Consider the following 23,741-nt stretch of genomic DNA (forward strand, 5'->3'; position numbering starts at 1 on the left):
TGTTGGAACGCCTCAATCACACTATTTTTGTCAAGAAATGTGAATAAATAAACATTTCTAACAACAATAACATACTTTAAAGAGTTAACCTCTTATAATCAAACAATGTTTAACATCACCATTTCTAAACTTGAGCTATTGACTTCTCGTTGAGATTAAAATATAGAGATAGGAAAATATAAGCATCAGCAATCAAACGTTAAACATAATCACAAATGCCATGTTTAAACCCGCCTAAAATCTTTTTACCATGAAAATAATACAATTACTGTATAAAGCAAGTCTTTACACCAATTAGACAAAGCCCACACCAAACATGTTTAAATCAAAACACGGGCATCTTCAGGAATGAAAAAAAGGGTGTGTTCAGGACAGCTCCATGGCTAGTAAGTGTTGAAGAGATAGTGGCTCATTTGTGGCGTTTGAATTCCTTTAAAACATATTTTAATAAGCAAAGATACTATCATGGTCAATGTCAATCACATAAAGAAAAAATTTAATGAAGTTAAGCACCATCAAAAATCATCATGATATTCATTATGACGACTTTCATATTTCGTACTTACCAATAATATTGTAATGAAATGTCATGTAACAAATGTTAATACTGGCAATGTATAAAGGGAACATAATTCACATCACAGAACAAGGTAGAAAAGAAACCAAATGCACTTAATTTGAAAAAATGGTGAGCTAGAAATATTCAGTTCCTTACTGATTTCTAGGGAAATGTGTGCGAAGTACTTCAATAACACTGGGTAACAAAATACATATTTGAAAAGAAATTGTAAACACATATTTACTTGTCTTCCAAAAGTTCCACAGGGCACATTTTATTAAAAATGCAATATACGATTGTTCCATCACCATTTTGTGCAGTTATTTTTGAAAAATGTAATTTTATTAAATAACGGGTAGTTAATGTATAGATGCTCAACATCTTTGAATCTCACAAAGTTTAAACTGATAATACTCCACCACAACACTTCAAACAACACTCTTCTGCAGTCTTTATAAGTCACTTTTTCTCACCAGTGGTGCTGGTAATAAATATGAGGAATTATGTTTTAAAAAATGAAGCTGTCATTAAAAGATAAATATTCCACATAAAACCAAAAGAAATGTTTGCAGATTTTCAGATTACAGTTATACATGTTTGGCAGCCAAGTCTTGGCATTGTATAAGGTTCAGTCACAGTGGTCACTTCAGACCTGATTGCACAATTCTGAAACCATAAAAAGTAAACAAAAGATAATACCCCATTAAACAGTAAAAATATATTTTAAAATTACATACAAATAATTGTCCCTTTTAACACTGCTGTTGGCACTTGTGTGTGTCAGGAAAGTGAGTGGTTGCATCAATAAACAATTTTCCAGTGTGTGGGTTGTTCACATTCCTTCTCATTGTCCCCGCAGAAACGATTGTATGTCGCTTTGGGGTCAAAACCCAAAATCTCCCTCTCTTCATGGATCCGGAAAGAGAAGGTGGACACTGAAGTTCCAATGAAATATCTGATGAAAAGAAAAACAGTGATGCAAGAGAACCTTGGGAAATGACATGTGCACGTGACCAGTGGTGACTGGTCATTAGTGATGACCAGCCCCACCTAGTGTCAGCAGAAAGTATTAAAATAATGATTACAACAAAATGCAAAAAATAAATTAAAATATATATAAAATATATTTTAAGATCATGTTTAATCATCTGATTCGTCTGTACATTGCCGTTTTAGTATGTGTTCTTCTAATTAGTGTCTACAGTGTGTGCCTATTGAGCTCATTAGAGCCATGTGGGACAAAACCCGATCCTGCCCCTCCCTCTCACTGTCTAAGTCAGGGGTCGGCAACCCGCGGCCGGCCCTTTAAGCCCTCTGCTCTGGCTCCCTTGAGCTTAGACAAAAATAAGGAGGAAATAAAATAAAAGTATTTGTAGGACTATTTATATTTTGTTGCATGGTTGAAAATGTTTCGTATCTTGTATTTTGAGGTGATACTGTGAAACATAAATAAAAAACAAAACGGTTTTAATTAGGTCAACTAAAATATGCGTCACATCCTGCTACGGTCCCGCGTGAGCGCCTTTTCTTGGAGGTGAATAACCTGACCCCCGGCTCGATGAGCGAACTATGGATAAATCAAAGAAAAGTACCGGAGGAACACAGGATTTAATTCTGTGTGGACAGAGTTATATGCTTTCACAGCAAACGATGCTGGTTTACCGGTATGTTTGATATATAGAGAGACGTTGTCAACGGTGGTGCAGCCATTACGTATCGAGGAACAACAAGGGAGAGGAAGACAGCTGACGATCTTCAGTCATAATTCAATGGGGTATGTAATTTATTTCAGAAAACACTTTTTGTTATATTCCATGGAATGCTCTTATCGTCCCGATAGCAATGAATATTAAATGCTTTGACAATAAATACATACAAAAATTAATCTCTGGAAGCCGTAGCACTGTAAAAAGCACGACCAATCATCTGAGCCGGCCCGGCTAAAATAACTGGATGGCCTACCTGCCTGTCAGCCTTCCATCTGTGCACAAACTTATCTCGTGCCCTCATTGGTCATGTGCGCGTTCGTGTGTACTGTGTTGGAGGAGAAACTCTGTCATAGACTTTCAGTCTGAAGGAAGAGGCATATTTTTTCCGGTTGTGTACTTTCAAATTCTAGCGCACTCGAGCTGGTTTCTCCATTCTTACCTACCCTACCTTTAACTCTTTTTAGAGTGCAGCTATATATTTTTATTTATTTCAAAGTGGGCCCATTTTAATAATATTTTTTTTTCCTTCAAATGTGCAGAGGACACCCCAAGTGCTGTGTTTAATTTATTCTAAATTAGGCCTGTGTATTATTTTTAATTATCCTTATAAGAGTTCTTTGTTTCTTATTAGAGGTTAACAGTTTTATAGCATGTAATAAATAGCCTAATAAATGCAAATATCAGATATAACAATACAAATCTATGAAATATGTTTTGCGGCTCCAGACAAAAAAAATGTTGGGAAAAAGGAGCAAAATGGCTCTTTTGGTCAAAAAGGTTGCAGACCCCTGGTCTAAGTGAACGGTGACTGTAAAAACTACACTGCGCATGCTCAGAGTATTTTCCTATTTAATGTGTGTGGCAAAAAATAATGACCAGGCATAGGGCCATCGAGCTGCCATGCCGCGAAAAGTGTGGTGTGTGGAGACGCATCCTAAAACCAGGAAGTAAGCTGCGCATGGCTTCCCTCCACAAAAAAGCAATGAGATTTCTCCATAGGATTTTAGAAAATAGCTCAAAATAAGATCTGTGGGAAACGCCGTCCTATACGGACCCGGAGCTATAATCAATACATTAATAGGGGATTTTTCGGCGCCTCCTGCTTTTTTAACTCTGATTTGGGTGACTTGTGTAATTCGTGGAGAACCGAAGAGTTTTCGTTTTGGGGGTGGGGGGTCCGTCCGTCAGTCCGAATGACGGACAACTTCTCACTTCAAAAAAGAAGAAGAAATCTAGACCGCAAAAATAGTTAAACAAGTTAGTACCTGTTGTTCCTGGCCAAGGACAGGTTCCTTGAACACAACACGAGCGTAACGTGTCTTCACCATAGGTCTTCACGTGGTATGTCTCGTCTGAAAGGAGTGCTGACAGAGAGCACAGGAACGCCGCTCCAGCCCTTCAAATATTGCAGTGCCCATAAGGAGCCGTATATGCCACTGTGTTTACGTGGCTGTGTCTTTAGTTGTAAGCACAGTGGCGATCTGTTGTTATTAGCATCTGGTTAGCTAGCTATGCTAACGAATTTAAAGAGCTTTTCTACAACCAGGTGGAAGCGAGCTCTCTCCTGAGAGGCTCAAATAACCTCAGCTCAGTGAGGTTAGGCACACCTTGATATGATCATTATATAGTTATTAATTAGACTAAATGAAAAACAGGTATAAAATACTATATGACAGTAACAAAAAAGTTGTTACAAATAACAAGAATAGAGTTTAAAAAGGGGAGTGATTTGTAAAATATCCAAAAAGAAAAATCTGCTTACAGTTCTGTCTCATATGGGTGTTGAAAGATGTATCCATAGATGTCTTCATGTTGCTCTCAAAGTGCACCAGATTGATGCTTTTAACTTCAATATTTAATATTCCCGGGGGAGCATGCCCCCGGACCCCCCTAGAGGAGGTTAGGGCCCCCCCCCCCCCTCACTTAAATCATGTTCACATGGATAGGATACTAAATACATTTGCAAACATCTTGTGTCCATATCTTTCTGTTTTGGTGGTCATGCCACAACCGTGCACATGCATGCATGCGCGAGTCATGGTGAGATATCTGGATTGGTTGCTTTTTCTTTGCACAGCATGAAAGAAAGGCCAAATGAATGGGCTGTGATTTTAGTTTTTTTAAGCAGAGGTTGAGTTCAATCATTTGTACGGCCCTCGGAGGATGTTGTAAAAATTGAAAGGAAAAAGGTCCCCACCCCTGCTGTAAATAATAATAAAAACCCTTGATTTATAACTTAACATCTCTGTCTCCTATTGATCTGAGTATATTATAAAGAATAGCCAGTTAATTGAAGCATTATAGCACAGGCCTTTGTCAGATGGTATATTACGCAGTTTTTTTTCTGCTTCGAATAGTTCTCTCTTTTTTCACCATACCTGTGATTGCATCACTGTAACCAATGAGCACCTGCATGTGTATGAGAATGGCCCTGACACCATTTCAGCCCAGATTTACAAACTCCTGGCAGGACAAGCTCGAGCTCAATTCTCGCACTGAATTTAAAAAAAGTGAGTGAGGGACTGCAATATAAGAGGGAAAGAAAGAGAAACTTTTAAACTGTTCAATAGTTATGATGTGAAACTGATATTGTTCTATAATCGTCTTAAACTGTCAAGTCATGATGTGAAACGGTTAACAAAGAAAAAGCGAAACTCAAGCTGCAGCTACACTTTATTTTATTTATCTAAAATTAAGCACTTTTAAGATGCACATATTTTCAAAAGCTATTTTATTTATTTTCTCTATTTTATTTGTAAATGCAGCCCGAGAGGAACATTACACATAGCTACAGTATTTTACTGTATATCTGTATAGGTTAATAGACAATAAATATTGTTGTTTTTGAATTGTACTTTCTTTATTTGATTGGCAGTCAGTTGTTGATTACATGCAGACGTTGATAAAGCTAAAGGTCACTTCAATATATATCAAACTAATTCATAAAGCAAGTTAGACATTTTGATGTTCCGGACCTTTGCATGGGTATATTTTCTCTAACTGGACCTCGTTGAATTTTAGTTGAATACCCCTGTACAAGAAGATAAGGAGGGCTTTTACAAAAAAGTAATAGAGATTTTTGTCCAGAAGGATAGGCAAATGGACTTAATCTTCATGTCAAGGTAAGACCACCATTTTATTGAAAATGGGATCTTACTAAGAGAGAACAATTCAATATTTAAATGATAAAATTACATTTTTTGGGTATCCTTCTGTTGAACTGTCTGTTAAAATTAATTGAAGCATCAGACAAAAAAAGCTTTTGAAAATAATATTATATTTTGATTTAGGTCAAAATATAATATTTGTAAACCTGAAGAGTCAGTGACAGTGCCTCACCAGCCATGAACCTCACTGCAGAAACGCCACTGCACGTGATTTTTATAGAAACGCCACTGCACGTGACATGCAAAGAGATCGGCATGTACAGCTAGAACTAGTTTTTCAAGTTAAGTACGGAATGAGAGTGACAAGGCTGCTAAAATATCCGAGGTATTTGGTGTTACAAAACCTTTGCTTTCAAATTGAAAACACAGTAAGAACCAATTACTTTATTAACAAGAAGGTCATTAACCTATGAAATATGTGTCATTTTGTTGTCTGATACAAATACCCTGTCATTTATACACTCATCTATTTATACACTTATCATATGTATGTTTTCTGATTTCTATATTATAGAACTGTCTAAATTATCTAGAAAATGTTATGTGGAGTATTCTTGTGGTTCATGTCTTTTCTACTTTAGATACGTGTGTAGATTGCAGCTGCTCATTGTTTTTATATATTTTTGTTTTATTTAATAATGTTTATAGTTTCTTCCACCTTTAAATATATGTACATTGTAATGCCTGAACACACTGCTGCAACTGTTACTAAATCATTTCCCAATATTGGATCAATAAAATACATATATATCTTGTTAACTCGTAGTGAATACATGTAAAAATACCATAACAATTATTTACCTTGCATGGGCACATATCCACTGGTCGATGATGGCCACCCCACCATCTTTGAAGAGCTCCAGGTCCTCTGTGGACGGCTCAAACCGCACCATGTCTGGCAACAACCTTCTCAGCTCCTTTGACTCTACAAAGTGACATACATTAAACAGGATTATAGTAGCATTTATAGCGAATATACTTGAATAGAAGTCACTATAATGACTGCTATACAGTATGTAAGCTACTATTACTAATTATAGTTGTCCTATTACAGTAACATTATCATTATAACACAATGCAATCATATTTTATTTTGTCAATGCAGTACGAAAGGATTTAGAATGTTTTCACTCCCAATTAAAAAAAAGAAATCACAAAAACTTAGCCTTTTAAATCAAACACAATTTTAAATTGTCTTTAATGGGCCAGTATGTCTTTACCTTCCTCATCGGCATCTGTTGCAACAAACACTTTTTCAAGTTTGTGCTTCTTCATCAAGCTGCGTATTTTTTTCACTGCTCCTTTAAGGCTGGGTACATCCTCCCGATGACCCCAGATAAAGTCCTTCCTGCGCAGGTGGACCCCCAGATATGGACCCCCTTTAGCCGAGCCCAACTTGGCCTGAGGAGGAAATAAATAAAGAGACGGAACATTGTTAACTTATTGCTGAAACTTGATTGATTGAATTTGGAAAATAAACAAATGCAGACTCAAGCAGTACAGTATGAAGTATCTGTACATACAGATGATTTAACAGCAGGCATATTTTTCACATCATCCCAATGAAATCTGACAGCAAACAGGTATTGAGCAGTAAATGGTGTGGGTGAGATGATAAGCTCAAAAATGTAAAACATTCTCAAAGACAAAAGAGTAAAATTCACATGATGCAAATGTACGGAGCACTGGAGGGTTCATAGAGAGAAAAATAAAACGAGGCCACGCTTTATTAACTTGTGCGCACAAGATGTAATTTGTGGCCTCAATTTAAATAAAACGAGGCCACGCTTTATTAATTTGTGTGCACGATATACTTTCTCGTTCGCACGAGTAAAACACATCGAACTGCCCGATTAATACGCCATATTGTTAGTTTTGTGAAGAATATGTCCGGTCGCCAGGGTGTGTGTGTGTGTGTTAGCATGTGTTTATGATAGTGTTGTTCGTTCCGGCAGGACTATAGCAATACATCGAGATTAAACGCATTTCTTTCACTTGGGAATACACATATAACTATGGAGAACCAGATTTGTGTAAATTACTGTTCGTGGTAATTTGAAAACACATGCTGGTGGTGTCGGACACACAAACACACCGAACACACACACACACAGCTAGTGGAGCTGAGCACAAACACACACACACACATCATGCACCCAGAGGCCTATACTACGAATCAGGATTTTCGTTAAGCAAGCTAACTTCAGGGATTTCCGGTCCTACCTAACTGGTTCACTTTTTTATGGAATGCCATTTAAGCCAAAATTAAATCAGATCCAGACCAAAGCAACAGCACCACACTCCAGTACTCTTAAGTGGTTCGCAAGCTGCCAATAAACCAAACCGGTTCAAGAACCGTTCTTGTGCTTTTCTGGTGCTTAACTGGTTGTTCTCTGGTTCTGAGTCCAGAGCCAGTTGCGGGCTACAGCCTGATTTAGCTCTGGTTCTTCCTGTTTCAGCCGCAGCGGAGCCGGCTCTAAACACCGAAAACCGGTTCTTAGCTGACCCAACTTGGCTGCCTGGCAAGAACCAAGAACCACGCTCACGTCGGAAGGGGGCTAGATTAACCTGAGCCATAATAACAGTTTATGGCGAGTACGGAAAATTAAAGTTGTAACAAGCAGTAGCGCTGAGCAAAGTGAGAAGATCGTTCTTATTATACATCCATGGTGAAGATCAGTTGAGAGCGGTTGAGAGCCGTTTCTGTCACTCCGCCCAAGCCCCCAGGAAGTGCGCCGGACTCAGATGAAAATATTCGTGGTGGCCAAACGGCGGTACTACACTTCCGTTTGGTTGCCAGGCCCGGAAACACTTTTTCCCATTGACTTACATGGGGAAAGAATGCTCTGTAAATCGTTGGATAATTTTTTTTAAACTAAAGAAACTACCCAGTATGAACACTTGTATAGCCCTTATTAAAAACATTCGTTCCTCAAGTTGTAAAAAGTAAAAATTGTAAGTTTATACTTGCTCTCGGTGTGACATAACGGACCACTATTGCGGTAAGCATGTTGTAACTTCCGGTTGTTGTTGTCATCTCCGGGTATCCCGTGTGCCTGTTCTGTTGCTGATAGCTTATTAACTTAACTTAATCGATCGTTTTAAAACTCTTGATCACGGCAACTGCCTGACGTTGTAATCACACGTTACTACAGTTTAAGCACTCACTTAAGAACTCTCCTTCTCTTAGTGACTGTAACGCCACAGTTGCCAACACTCTTTTTGGGTTTGCTAACAGTAGCTACTTTAGCTTGATAGCTAGCCATGGCTCCTTCCCCACCCTCGGGTGTTATTTCCTGCTCTTCCTGTCTCATGTTTGGTTACTTCCCGGCCTCCTTTACTGGTAAGGATACATGTGTTAAATGTAGTATAGTTGTTAGGTTGGAGGCGGGAATCATAGCCATAGAAGCCCAGCTCCGCATCTTAGAAAGTAACTCAGCTACAGTAAAGCCCATGTTAGCCAGTGCGGACCGGCCAAAGGTAGCTCCTCTTAGCTGTCCCCCGGAAACTCCCGAGCAGCAGGGAGACTGGGTGACTGTTCAGAAGCGGCATAACGCGAAACCCGCAGGTCCCCACCAACCTGTTCACGTATATCTAACAGATATTCCCTACTCAGCGAGACACCTGCTGAGAAGCCAACTCTGGTTATTGGTAGCTCTATTATGAGACACGTGAATTTAGAGACCGAAGCCTCCACAGTCACATGCATTCCGGGGGCCAGAGCGGGCGACGTTGAGGCACATCTTAAACTGCTGGCTAAAAATAAACGTAAATACAGTAGGATTGTTATTCACGTCGGTGGTAATGATGTTCGTTTACGCCAATCAGAATGCACCAAACTTAATGTGGAGTCGGTGTGTAGTTATGCTAAAACAATGTCGGACACCGTAATCTTCTCTGGTCCCCTCCCCAATCTGATCAATGATGACATGTATAGCCGCATGTCATCATTTCAGCGCTGGTTGTCTTGGTGGTGCCCAGCAAACAATGTGGGCTTCGTAAATAATTGGACAGCCTTCTGGGGAAAACCTGGTCTGATTACGAGAGACGGCCTTCATCCTACTTTGGAAGGTGCAGATCTCATTTCGGCAAACATTTCAGGGCTTTGTGGACTTAATCCATGACAAACTGGAGTTGAGACCAGGAGGCGGAGTCGCAGTCTTACACGCTTCTCTGCGCTCTCTCCTAGGCAGTCATCCATAGGAATCCCGAACCCAATAAAATACCCAATATTAGCGGTGTGTGTGTCTGCCCAAGGACAATTTAAGGTAAAACCTAATAGAGGTGTCATACATAATAACCTAATAAAAGTAAATGTAACAACTACTACAGTGCAACAAAACAGGAAGATTAAATGTGGTCTCTTAAACATAAGATCTCTAGCATCTAAAGCAATATTGGTAAATGATTTAATATCAGATTATAATATTGATATATGCTGTCTCACTGAAACTTGGTTGAGACATGAAGAATATGTCAGCATAAATGAGGCCACTCCACCCAGCCATATCAACACTCATATTGCTCGAGGCACGGGCCGAGGAGGTGGAGTTGCAGCAATCTTTGACTCAAGTTTACTTAACAATACTAAACCAAAATTAAATTATACCTCCTTTGAAAGCCTCTTTTTAGTCTTACGCATCCGACCTGGAAAACTTTGCAGCCAATCTTATTTGTTACAGTGTATCGTGCACCAGGTCCTTATTCAGAATTATTATCAGAGTTCTCTGAGTTTTTATCAACTTTGGTTCTTGAAACAGATATAGTAATTATCGTAGGTGACTTTAATATTCATGTTGACGATGATAAAAATAGCCTTACTGTTGCATTTAACTCTATATTAGATTCTGTTGGTTTCTGTCAGAGTGTAAATAAACCAACCCACTGCTATAATCACACTCTCGACCTTGTTCTGACTTATGGTATTGAAATTGAGCAACTATTAGTCGAACCGCATAATCCTGCTTTATCCGACCATTTCTTAGTAACTTTTGAAGTACTATTACGAGACTACAAAGCATTAGTCAAAAGCTCTTGCAGCAGAAACCTATCTGTTAGTGCTATAGCCAAGTTTAAGGAAGAGATTCCACCAATACTTAACTCGATAGCATGTCTGCATGTAAGGGAGGAAACTTATACAAAATGTACACCACCCCAAATTGATCATGTTGTTGATAGTGCTACAGATGCGCTGCGAATAAAATTAGACTCTGTTGCTCCTTTGAAAAAGAAGAAAATAAAACAACATAGATTAGCTCCATGGCATAATGCCGAAACCCGCAAAAATAAAGCAAAAGTCTAGACAACTTGAAAGGATATGGCGTTCCACTAAACTTGAAGAATCTCGTTTAATTTGGCATATTACTCTCAATGAATATAAGAAAGCACTGCGTAAAGTGAGAGCAGCCTACTACTCTTCATTAATAGATGAGAATAAGAATAATGCAAGATTTCTATTCAGCACTGTAGCCAGGCTGACAGAGAGCCACAGCTCGATTGAGCCTTCTATTCCCATAGGACTCAGTAGCAATTATTTTATGTGCTTTTTTAACGATAATATTGTTACTCTTAGAAACAAAATTAATGACCTCTTGCCTTTGACCAGTATAGTGTTATCAACAGCTCCCGGAAACGTAAGTTCTAATATTACACTAGATAGTAAACTAGAATGCTTTTCAGCCATAAACCTTGAACTATTACATTCAATGATTCTCTTTTCTAAACCATCAACGTGCATGTTAGACCCAATTCCAACTAAGCTGTTGAAGGAAGTTTTTCCATTAATTAGCACTTCTTTATTAAATATTATGAATATGTCTTTATTATCAGGCTATGTTCCACAATCATTCAAAGTAGCAGTGATAAAACCGCTTCTTAAAAAGCACAACCTCGATCCAGAGGTTTTAGCCAACTATAGACCTATTTCTAATCTTCCGTTCCTCTCAAAAATTATTGAGAAAGCGGTCGCAAAACAGCTGTGTGATTACTTAAAAAACAATTATTTATTTGAAGATTTTCAGTCTGGCTTTAGAACACATCATAGCACAGAGACAGCTCTGGTTAAAGTCACAAATGACATTCTAATAGCCTCAGACAAGGGACTTGTTTTGCTCGATCTCAGTGCTGCATTTGATACTATTGATCATGATATCTTATTGCAAAGACTAGAGCACTTAGTTGGCATACAGGGAACTGCTTTAGGCTGGTTTAGGTCCTATCTATCTGAACGCTCTCAGTTTGTACGTGTTAACGATGAATCTTCCACACAAACCAAAGTTAGCCATGGAGTGCCACAGGGCTCAGTGCTCGGACCTATTTTGTTCACATTATATATGCTTCCGTTAGGCAATATTATAAGGAATCATTCTGTAAACTTTCATTGTTATGCGGATGATACTCAACTATATTTATCAATCAAGCCTGATGAAATTAATCATCTAAATAAAATTCAAGACTGCCTCAAGGACTTAAAAACGTGGATGACCTTAAACTTTTTGATGTTAAACACGACCAACACTGAAGTTATTGTACTTGGCCCGAAGAATCTACGAAACAAATTATCTAAAGATATACTAACTATGGATGGCATTAATTTGGCCTCAAGTGAGACTGTAAGGAATCTTGGTGTTATATTTGATCAGGATTTATCCTTTAACGCCCACATAAAATCAATTTTAAGGACCGCCTACTTCCATCTACGTAACATTGCAAAAATCAGGCATATCTTTCCTCAAAACGACAATGGGAGCCAGAGCCTTTTCTTATCAAGCTCCACATTTGTGGAATCAGCTTCCAGTTTGTGTTCGGGCGGCAGACACCCTATCCGTTTTTAAGAGTGCGCTTAAGACCTTCCTTTTTGATAGAGCTTATAGTTAGGGCTGATTAGATTCAGCCCCTAGTTTTGCTGATATAGTTTGTCGGGGGACATCTTACTTCTCTCTGTCTATACCGGTGTACTCTCATGTTCCGATTAACCCAGCTTCCCCAAATTTCTTTCTTTTTGGTGTCTATATACGCCGGGATCCGGAGTCATGGATGATCCTGCGGTCCTGTGTCCTGGATCGCGAGCCCTGGATCGCGAGTCGTGGCTGTGGTCCTGGATCATCGGTCCTGGATGGATATCCTCGTGGATTCATCTTCCTATTATACACACATGCATTTCCAAACATTTGGACTACCTATGTTGCAAATGTATTATCTTTTCAATTTACACACGGCATCTATTGCACGTCTGTCCGTCCTGGGAGAGGGATCCCTCCTCTGTTGCTCTACCTGAGGTTTCTCCCATTTTTCCCTTTAAACTGTGGGTTTTCTTCGGAAGTTTTTCCTTGTACGATGTGAGGGTCTAAGGACAGAGGGTGTCGTATTGTCATACTGATATTCTGTACACACTGTGAAGACCACTGAGACAAATGTAACATTTGTGATATTGGGCTATATAAATAAACATTGATTGATTGATATATACAGTGCAATAATTATTTCATGCTAAATGAAGCTCTGTTGCTTGGATATCACTAGATCCTGTTAAAGCGTAATATAAGTACATAACGATTGATGTGTAAATTAGCTTAATTACTAGCTAGCCGCTAGCTGCTAACACTAGCTGCTAACGCTAGCTGCTAACTGCCGCCTAAAGTTGCGCATGCGCTATGAGCGCACATACGGGTACTTCTCAGGCATGCCGGGTAATCTGTGACGTTTCAAAAGTTGGGCCATTTTGCAACTCTCATAGGAATGAATGAGCACCACCAGCATGATCCAGCATGATCCACCAGCATGGACGTCCATGCTGGTGGACCATGCTGGTGACCAAAACACAACATATGCTGGTCCATGCTGGTTTTTTCAGCAGGAACGCAACCACACACTTGTAAAAAAATAACACACTTTATAAAGTCAGGCAACACTAACCAGGCTTCGTGTGATTTTGTTTATTTGTACCTTACTTTGACCATCCGTTCACTGTTATAGATCATTGTGGAGAGCAGGCAGAAGTGTTGTTTTGTATTATAGCAGCTATCAGATGGAATCAATACATGGGCTGCACAGGTTGTGCTGTCAGACTATCACAAGTAGAATCATAATGAAAAGGTAAAATGTGCCTGTAGAAAACGGCTTATGCCACAATAGGATAGCAACAAGTAGTCAAGATAGTCAGTTTAACTTCGGTTGCTGTTGCATAACTGCGGTCAACTCAGCCGTCTCTCGCGTTCGCTTGGTCAAATCAGCAGCTATTCATTTTTGAGTGCGCAATGAATAGCGCCTTTACGGTAATCGCTGTACAAGAGTAAAATAATGCATGTTTTTTTCTGCTTTATTTGCAATACAAGTCATTTGTACCATAAGTAATAAAACTGACACTGTTTGACTCAGTCCTAGTTTGACTCCGACAATAAAATGAAGTTTTTACTGTGTACGTTTTGGGTAATCTCTCTCAAAGCCCCCTCCTGAGAACAAAATCATGCCACTTCTGCTTCCGCCTTATTTCAATTTAGTAGTTTGCCTTATTTTTATTCAGTAGTCCTTCGCCTCCTTTTTCTTCCTCTTCTCGAGTAGTCAGTGTGGTGCTGTTGCTTTGGTCTGGGTCTCTGGATCTGTGAGCTAACCACGCCCCGTTCATTTGCATATAAGGAATGGAAATGAGTCATTATGAAATAAAAGTCTCTTGAAATAAATAAATGTGTCATTATGAAATAAAAGTCCCATGAAATAAATAAATGTGTATTTAAATGTACATATATATGTGTATTTATTTATAATGTGTATTTATTTAATTATTTATGTATTTATTTAATTTTGGCTTAAATGGCATTCCATACTTTTTAGCGGGCTAGATAATTTATGCTGAGCAGCTAGCCTGCTCCGGAGCAGGATTAGCTCAGTTTAGCGAGAGCGGGTTTGTTTTAGATTAAGTCAACCGGATAACTCAAAACATATCCAGGATATGTTGAACTAGATTCGTAGTATAGGCCCCTGGTGACCGGATGGACATCTCCTTCATAAAACGAGTAATAGGGGGAATACTCTGGTAGTTCGATGTGTGTAGAGGTGTGTGTGTGGTTGAACGTAGCAGCCTCGATCTCTATTTAGCTGTTCTAATGAAGGGAAACACAGTGAAGTAAACAGTAAAAGGCACAGCGCTTAAATTGTGTAAAAGTTAAATACCGTCAAACTATGTGCAATATATACTTTATATACATATGCCATCTTTAATAACTGTAATGTATACCGGGCTGCTAAATCCTAAGAACTGCTACAGGATTTGATTTGTAGATTTGATTTGTTTTTGATCTGTATTTTTGAAAATGATGTAACTTTTTATCTTTTTTTAGCATATTGTTTATTATATTATAACTTAGTACTTTGTTAGCATATTGTTTATTATATTATGACTTAGTACTTTTTTTAACGCATGTAAGATATGCAACACTAAGCTGTCTGTGGCTCTTTCCTGCTGTAACGCTGCAAATTTCCCCTCTGTGTGACTAATAAAGGTATTCTAATTCTGATTCTTTGCAGCTGGTGCTGCTCTTCTCAGATTCTGCTGAGTTACACGTTACTGCCTCCAGTGCCCTGTACGACGAAGCCAGTTCAACAGACCCTGGATATGTTTGAGTTACCCGGCTTAACTAACCCTAACAAACGCGATCTCGCTAAACGGTCCTGTGAAGCTGGTTATCAACTCAGTAAATCAACCAGGGTTTCTCTGTCCGGCTGAGAGCTCGTTCACGTGAAAGGGACGGGGTTAGCAACATTTGACCAATCACAAACATGGAGAAGTGTGCTGACAGCGCAGCGTCATACTTCATGAATGAATAGTAAATAGCAAATTATCCTGCTTCGTAGTACAGGCTGGTGCTGCAGAGAGGTTTTCCTTCTATAAAACAGCTGTGGGCAGCAGATACTGTGAGAGTCACGGACAGGAATTCATAGATCAAAGCAGACTGGTTTACAGACTCTTCTGTTTTGCAAATCTGGTGCTTAAACAAATATAGCTCTAAACCCCTGGCCAAAATGTCCCTAAATGAAGTCCGAGTTTGAAATATATCTCAAATAATGTATGCATTGCCATTGCTCCACATAAACATAACAGTCTGCAATGACACAGTTGTCTCCTCTGTCCTCCACTTCCTACTCGGCGCACCGGTAACTTTCTCGTGCAAACGAAATACTTTCTCGTTCGCACAAAATACTTTCTCGTGCGCACAAGATAGTATTTTGTGCGAACGAGAAAGTATATCGTGGGCACGAGATACTTTTTTTTTCACTCCATGAACCTTTAGGGGCTCCGTACAAATGGACTCACATGGTAAATGCTTTGATAATATACCGTACTGTACATTTCCACAATCTTTATTCCACTTGTACAATCCCATAATCATGCCACAATCAGAAAAATGTACTCACTTTCATGCGAGTCCAGTCCTCACTGTAAATAGTAAAGTCTCTGTCATCTGAGGAGTTCAGGTACTTTGCTCTGAAGTCATCTCCTATGACTCTCAGGTGCTTGGCAAAAACCATGCTGCGGCGGGTCTACACAAAACACAGAAAATTCAACATTTCCAAAGTTCCAAATTACACAAAAAAAGGTTTTATGTATTGCCTGAAACCTAGATTATTTAATTGATACAAGCCGATAACTTACATCCCAGTAATCCTTTCCAGCATAGTGATCATGGAGGAGTGTCTCTGCTCGGTCAAGCATAACCGACCTGCAAAAGGGCGCGGTACAACGAGATTAATCCAAGTCAGTGTCAACAAGGTCTGCAAAAAAATCCGAACTGTAAACTTCACTACATTTAAGTAACAATCAAGTCGGATAATCTATTTATTTAATTGTTTATTTGGCAGGGACAATGTACAATAATGAACACTTAAAACATTCAAATGTGTCAAGCGTAACAGTGCCAGATTTAGCTTTGAGCTAATTTCCATCCGCAGTCCCTCACATAAAACATTTAAGAAAATTACATTTTACAAACATCGCAAAAACAAAATACATGATATGCAAAAAGTGCAAAAAGAGCAAGAGCAGCATACACAAGTATTTACCACATGGCAGTACAATATATATCAGGTATTTTACATATAAAAGAATGACATGTTTGACTGTCTTATAAAGGATTGATACTGAATACTTTAGATAGTGACTGATACCATTTACCATCTTAATGTTGAATAAGTTACCAAGTAAAGGGTTTAAATTGGCTCACATAAATATATGTAGTTTAAGAAATAAAGTGTCTGAGATAAAGGAAATATTATCATGTGGTATTCATTTGTTAGCAATATCTAAAACTCACTTAGATGACACATTTAATGACACTGCTGTGGATATTGATGGATATAGAATATTTAGAAAGGACAGGAATGCATATGGAGGTGGGGTGGCAGTATACATTCAAAAGCAAATACCAGCTAAAGTGAGATATGATTTGATGTCTGCTGATATTGAAGTACTTTGGTTGCAAATTAATTTACCTCACTTGAAACCTTTGTTGGTAGGATGTTGTTACAGACCTCCAAATGCAAACTTAATTTATTTAGACAAATTATGTGAAATGTTAGACAAAGTTTGTGATCTTGACAGAGAGATTTATTTTATCAGAGATTTAAATATTGACTGGAATATGTTGCACTGTGCCCTTAAAAACAAGCTGCAGACAATAATTAATACATGTAACTTGGTACAAATGGTGACTAAACCTACTAGGATATGCATAAAGAAAGATGGGTCAAAAAGTGCAACTTGTATTGATCATATATTTACTAATTTTAGCCATGTATGTTCTCAGGCAATATCAATTCCAGTAGGGTGTTCTGATCATAATTTAATAATTATCGTGAGAAAGACAGAGGTGCCAAAAGCTGGACCAAAAGTAATTGTGAGGAGATCAATGAAATATTTTAGTGAAGAGTCATTTATACAGGATGTTCAAAAGATATGTTGGAAACATGTTTTTGAGAAAGTCGATCCAGATGATGCTATTGATGTGTTTAATTTGTTATTCATGCAGGTGATTGATAAACATGCTCCACTTAGAAAACAGACTGTAAGGAACTTTAGAGCACCCTGGTTAGATGAGGAATTAAGGGATCTAATGAAACAAAGAGATGATGCAAAAAATGTAGCTCTGTAGTAATGATAAACCACCAGGAGTGGATAATTTAGTTGGTACATTTCTTAGATATGTTGCTAATTTTGTTGCTGAGCCTATCTGTCATATTATAAATTTGAGTATTGATAAATGTATTTGCCCACAGGCATGGAAAATAGCAACAATTATTCCACTTGCAAAAAATCCAGCTGGACCATTTTCTGGTACAAATAGCAGTCCAATACGTTTATTACCAGCATTAGCAAAGATAATGGAGAGAGTAATTTTTTTTTTTATCAAATACAAAAATACTTTGAAGGTAACAAACTTAATACTGTGTATCAACATGCTTACAGACCTGGCCATTCCACATGCACCGCTTTAACACAAATGACAGATGACTGGAAGGGCGAACTAGATAATAGGAAGTTAGTGGGTGCAGTACCACTCGATTTTAGTTCTGCTTTTGATGTCATTGACCATTCTTTGTTGTTACACAAGCTGGAACAATATGGTTTTCATTTTGAAACGCTGAAGTGGTTAGAAAGTTACCTGACAAATCAAAGTCAAACTGTTTTTTTTAATGGAAGTCTCTCAAAGATGAAAACAGTCACTTGTGGAGTACCTCAGGGTAGTTGTTTGGGACCACTTTAATTTTCTATTTTTACAAATGACCTACCATTAGTGTTACAAAAAGCTAAAATTGTAATGTATGCAGATGACTCAACAATATATTATGCAGCATCAACTACAAGAGAGTTGAAAAATGTTATGAATAAAGATCTACTACTGATATCAGAGTGGGTCATAAATAATAAGTTGGTACTTAATGCGGGAAAAACAAAATCATTATTAATAGGATCAAATCATCAGTTAAAAGGTGAACCAAAATTGCAACTACATTTAAATCATATTGAAATTGAACAGGTCAAGGAGACAAAATTGCTAGGTATAACCCTGGATCATAAATTATCTTGGTCTAAACAAATTGATAATGTTGTATGTAAAATGGGAAGGGGTGTGTCACTTGTAAAAATAATTGTAAAATATTTGCCTATGGATGTCAGTCGACAAGTTTTGGATGCTTTGGTTCTGTCGCAGCTTGATTATTGTTTGGTTATATGGTCTAGTGCTGCTGAAAAAGATGTAAACAAACTACAAGTAGCACAAAATAAGGCAACACGATGTGCACTGCAGTGCTCCTACAGAACCAGAGTCACTGGAATGCTGGAGACACTGAAATGGTTAACTGTCAGACAGAGGTCAACTTATATTTTATTAAATGTTGTCAGAAATATTACAGTGACTCACTCACCAGATATATTATCACAAAGGTTTATAGCGCAATATGCATAACATAACTATGAAACACAACATACAATAGAAGGAAGGTTTGTATTACCCAAATCTAAATCAAATATGGGACAGAAAACAGTCATGTACAGAGCCATGATCAGCTGGAACTCTTTACCGGTTCACATCATTCAGGAAAATTCTCAAGTACATTTCAAAAGGTTGCTAAAAAATGATTTAAGTATTACAAAGTAAATTTGAACTGTGCCTGTGGCTATGTATGCATATATTATTATGTACACTTATTTGTATTTACTTTTGTTTGGCCTTAGGATGGCGATAATTGGATGACCATTTTAGTTTTCACTTCATTTCACTGTAAATTGCAGGAAATTATGAGCTGTTTTGTTTTGTTTTAATTTTGTTGTATGTATGTTTATGTATGTTTTGAGTGTGTGAGGACCCCAGGAAGAATAGCCAATGCTCATGCTAGTGCTAATGGGGATCCTAATAAAGACATAAAGACATACGTTTGGACCGATCATTTTCGTTTCCGTCATATTGGTTGTTGGTTGACTCACATATTAGTCAATTAGCTACATCTGTCATATAAGGTGTATGATGACATTGGTAATGGTTATCAGCTACATATTAAAGCTCACTTTAGAAGCTAGGAATGCTAGTTAAAGTCAGAAGATTATAATGTATAATGTAAAATGAGCTGCTCTATATGTACAGTATGTGTATAGTCCTTGCAGTTTATATCAGATTGTTGCTCAGTAGACTCACGTCGCTGTGATGTTCTTCTGGAGGACAGGGGACATGATGGAGGCATGCCCTTGGGCTGATATACACGTTACATTTCGAGCTCTCGTCTCCTCGTAGCCCCAAAACCAGCCCCTTGGTAACACACACACACAAACAAAATAAAGGCAAAATGTTTAAATGGATAGAGAGGAGAGGGATATGGGCAAGAAAGAAGAGATGGGTATCATTCAATTAATTTTCTTTTGCACTTAAGCATAATCAATCTTAATAAATAAATGTGGGAACAATAAAGAACAAAAAATGCCTTCTAGAAGAAGAAGAAGACCTTTATTAGTCCCTCGAGGGGGAAATTCAGTTTCCACTCTGTCGTACACACACATGCGTTTTTATACAGTACATACTTTTTAGAACATGCACATACAATATACACACACAGTTATATGCACACATGCACATGCAGTTGAGAGGTCAGAGCGGAGGCAGTCAGTTAGGTGCCTTGCTCAAGGGCACTTTGGCAGTGGCCCAGGAGGTGAACTGGCCCCTCTCCAGTACCAGTCCACACTCCGTATTTTTTTGGTTCGATCGGGGACGTGAACCGGCAAACCTCCGGGTCAAAGTCCAATCCCCTACAGACTGAACCACTCCCGCCCCTAGAGGGCAGGATACAAAAAGGTAGGCATAGCAATCTATGTAGTTAAGAATCAAGATTATCTTTGTCCAACTGTCTGAATTATGTCTCCCGAGTTATTCTACTATAATTAAAATTAAATTTGTTTGGCACTTAAGCTTAATAAATCTCTTTTTCCATGCGGGAAAAATTAACAACAACAAAAATGCTTCTAAAAAGGGCAGGAACAAAAAAGTGGGGCAGAGAAATCTTGTTCTTCAAGATTTGTGTATTGCTACTTATACGATGATCGTGATACGTTATAATGTTAACATTTTATTAAAGTAAATCCTACCAATTGTATTTACGTAACAGGTAGCATTTCTAATTTTGTTAAAGCTTGAACCTAAAAATGTCTTAAAGATGCAATAAACAATTTTTTTGTTTCAGTCCAAGACACACAATTTACTCTGCTTACATGCGGCAATCTTCCACATTCTCATTCTTTTTTGTAAAGGGACTGGAGTAGATACTGAAATTGGCAACACTTTTAACAGAATATTGAATAAAAGAGTGGTTTGAACCAAGAAGCAATCAAATCGAACAGTCATCCCAGCTAATTTCTATCTGTTAACACATAGTTTACTATATTTAAACTTTAGACTTTATGCTTATGATGATATAAGAATGTACTTTTCATATGAGGAATCATTTATCCATTCTAATCCTCGGGTGACGCCTCCGTTTTGATGTGTTTATCATGTTTGGACTATAAGCAGATATGTTTATGGCCAGCCTAAGTCTCAGTTAAATATGCAGACCCTGTGAGAGTTTGGCAGAAATGTTAAATAGAACGTGAACATTTGTCTGTGTACTGTTCGCACTGTCATTATCCTTTTTCCTGCTAAATACTTTGAATAAACCTCCAGTTTCTCAGACATCTGATCGGTCTCCAGCCTCCTCATTTTCCAGTCAATGTAGCAAAAAGAATTTCAATCACAATGCCGAGAATTTAAATCTAATCTAATGTTGAGGGTGTCAAACGAAAAAACTATTCAGAAAACATCAGCCTAATGACAACTAGCATGGTTTATAAAAGATAATGAAGATGAAGTGGTAATCTTGTTAATTCAGTCTTAGTGTTTTTTAAAGGCAGATTCTTTGCAGTGTGTTTCTTTACCTGTAGTAGCCCTGTTTATCTTTGGAGTACATCAACTTGTCAATGCATGGCCGCTCATCAACCTTTTCCTCCCATTTCCCATCAGTCCATCCCTCAGCGTAGTTTTGCAATACCAGAACCTGGTCTATGAAAGGGCCTCCGTTTTCTAGATCCAAAAGAGAAACAAAACACATTCATTGGCATTTGGCACACTTAATCTGAGCTAAGGAGCACTCCCTTGTTATAAAAACAGTGATGAATGTGCATTTTGAAAAACAACTATTAATATGTATTATTTAAAGTATAGAAAAAAGAAAAAAAATATTTACAGGCAAGATGGATCAAAACCTTCAGAAAATGTAACACTATTCCGGGTCAAAGACAAAAAGCTCACCAGCGATGAATTCCTCAAACTCAACGACAGGCACATTGACCTGCAGGCTGGTGAGGCTGAAGAACTCCCCCCATGGGATGCGCATCTGATGGATGTTTGAGCTCTGCCAGTGGTAGAGTCGACCCCATGGGGGCAACACCAACACCCAGTCATCCCCTTCCTTCCTCAAAGTCTTCACCAGGGAGGCCATGCGGATATAGACATCCCTCCGCAGATTGAAACCCTCCGGGGGGTTCACATCGTACAGGAGGTACCTGTGTCACAAGTGAACACGTGAAGTTTTAAAATGTTTTGGATGGATGAAAAGCAGCATCATGCGCTTTGGTTAGTGAAAACAAGAGTGAAGGCTAATCGTCTACATCAAATCTAGCATATTAAGTAATCAAGCAACCTTGATTCAGATTTAAATGTGTCTATACAACCAAATGTCTATTGTACCTGTTCTATGTTTACGTATAGGTTATTTATGTACCGATAATGTAAAGATTTCTAGAAATCTATTCCATCTTTCTTATGTTTTAAATGTGTGCTTTATGTAAACAGTTCACAGGCAGTTCACATCCTGTGCCAACATTTACGATGGGTTGTTGTTGATAGAACTGAATTGTGGCAACTGTTCAACAGGAAATTATTATCATAGATACAATAAGCATACACTGAAACGATTACACAAACAAAATAGTGCCATGACATTATACATAAAAGCTAAAGAGGAAAGTCAGGCATAAGTAACCTTGAAAAAGTCCAAGAGGTTTCAATTACAATTTAAATATTAATTTATAACCAAAAAGCACCAAAATCGAATGAAAGGAGGTGTCCTACTTGTCCAGTGTAGTAATACAATGGTGGATTGACATTGAGTCAATTTGTCTCATGAATCATGACATAAAAGCTATTGAAAAAATCCAAGAGTTTCAAGACAAAACCTTCTGATTTTTCGTTCAAAAGGATAGAAAAAGTATTAAAAATGCGAGGAATGCTCTACTTTTCCAGTGTAGTAATACAATAATGCATTGATTTGGAGTCATAAGGTAACATGAGTTTAAAAAAAGAATCATATAAACATTAATTTAAAATAGAAGATTGACTGAAGTCTATTAAAAAGAGGTATGTCCTATTACGCCGGATGGGGCGTCTGCCGAATATCCAACCTAGAACTGATATTGTGGAATATACTGCAAGCTGCTGGATCAATATGCACAGTACACTACAGCCATGTTGCAAACAAATGCAAAAGTAAAGAAATACGACTCCATTTGTCTTCAGACATGAGGTTTATCATTTATGGATAACCCACCATATTCGGTTCAGCCTCGTCAGTCGCCAGATGAGACCAGATTCTCATTTACGTCAGCAACGTGTTATGTTACACATACACTCGATGTAAGGCGGAAAATAAGAGATTATGTTGCTGCTTATGGTACCATTTATACGCCGAAATTCACTTCAACACAATGGAGTTTTGTAAATTGTATTCATGAATATGTCTACGAAGATAGTATGGTTATAATACCGAAGAAGTCGTTAAACGTGTACGTTTTTGAATGGAGTCAGGTACACCTCTGCCTACCAACAACAGTGCAGGGGTTATTAACACTTGTGTTAAAGCCTGGCAAACTGAATAACAAAATAAAGCCTTGGTGAACAGCGTGAAACTGAATCCGTAGTAAACTTACCATAAACATACAAAATGAAATACAAATGTAACGTTAGCAAAGAATAGCTAGCTAACAGTAAGAGTAGGGTGAGGAAGCTTACCGCAGATCCCTGGCGGCAGAGATGGGTACAGTAGCCGTGTGGCTGGCACTGAACACATTGTCGGCGTTCACTGTTTCAAATGCTGCAAAAGCGATGAAAATAGACAAAAACAATGCAGTAAACGAATCGATTGAAGCAATGCATACCACTGGTATATGCACTGCTCTGTGCGCCATATTTCCTCAGCCACGCACTTCCGGAAGAGTAAAAAGCGTCTGTCCAGTTG

General features: G+C 38.1%; 1 protein-coding gene across 1 annotated transcript; it reads right to left on the bottom strand.

The window, feature by feature from the left end:
- Positions 1 to 879: 879 nt before the first annotated feature.
- pofut2 (protein O-fucosyltransferase 2) lies at positions 880 to 23,701 on the bottom strand. The gene is made up of 9 exons (XM_034109340.1): positions 23,516 to 23,701; positions 21,758 to 22,011; positions 21,385 to 21,529; positions 19,619 to 19,729; positions 16,084 to 16,150; positions 15,846 to 15,971; positions 6,656 to 6,836; positions 6,237 to 6,360; positions 880 to 1,514 (listed from the first exon to the last, which is right to left on the bottom strand). Exons 1-9 carry the CDS (start codon positions 23,689 to 23,691, stop codon positions 1,361 to 1,363), a joined length of 1,338 nt encoding a protein of 445 aa, XP_033965231.1. The 5' UTR covers positions 23,692 to 23,701; the 3' UTR covers positions 880 to 1,360.
- Positions 23,702 to 23,741: the final 40 nt, after the last annotated feature.

Source organism: Pseudochaenichthys georgianus, chromosome 21 (genome assembly GCF_902827115.2).
Source record: "Pseudochaenichthys georgianus chromosome 21, fPseGeo1.2, whole genome shotgun sequence".
Classification (NCBI taxonomy): Eukaryota; Metazoa; Chordata; class Actinopteri; order Perciformes; family Channichthyidae; genus Pseudochaenichthys; species Pseudochaenichthys georgianus.

Bases quoted from the DNA above. Each gene is read 5' to 3' on its own strand.
- pofut2 (XM_034109340.1), bottom strand. From the start codon at position 23,691: ATGGCGCACAGAGCAGTGCATATACCAGTGGTATGCATTGCTTCAATC. The intron at 15,972-16,083 runs GTAAGTTATCGG...TGTTTTGTGTAG, and splicing joins CTGGAAAGGATTACTGGGAT to ACCCGCCGCAGCATGGTTTT. The intron at 6,837-15,845 runs GTGAGTACATTT...TTTCCTCCTCAG, and splicing joins AGGACTGGACTCGCATGAAA to GCCAAGTTGGGCTCGGCTAA.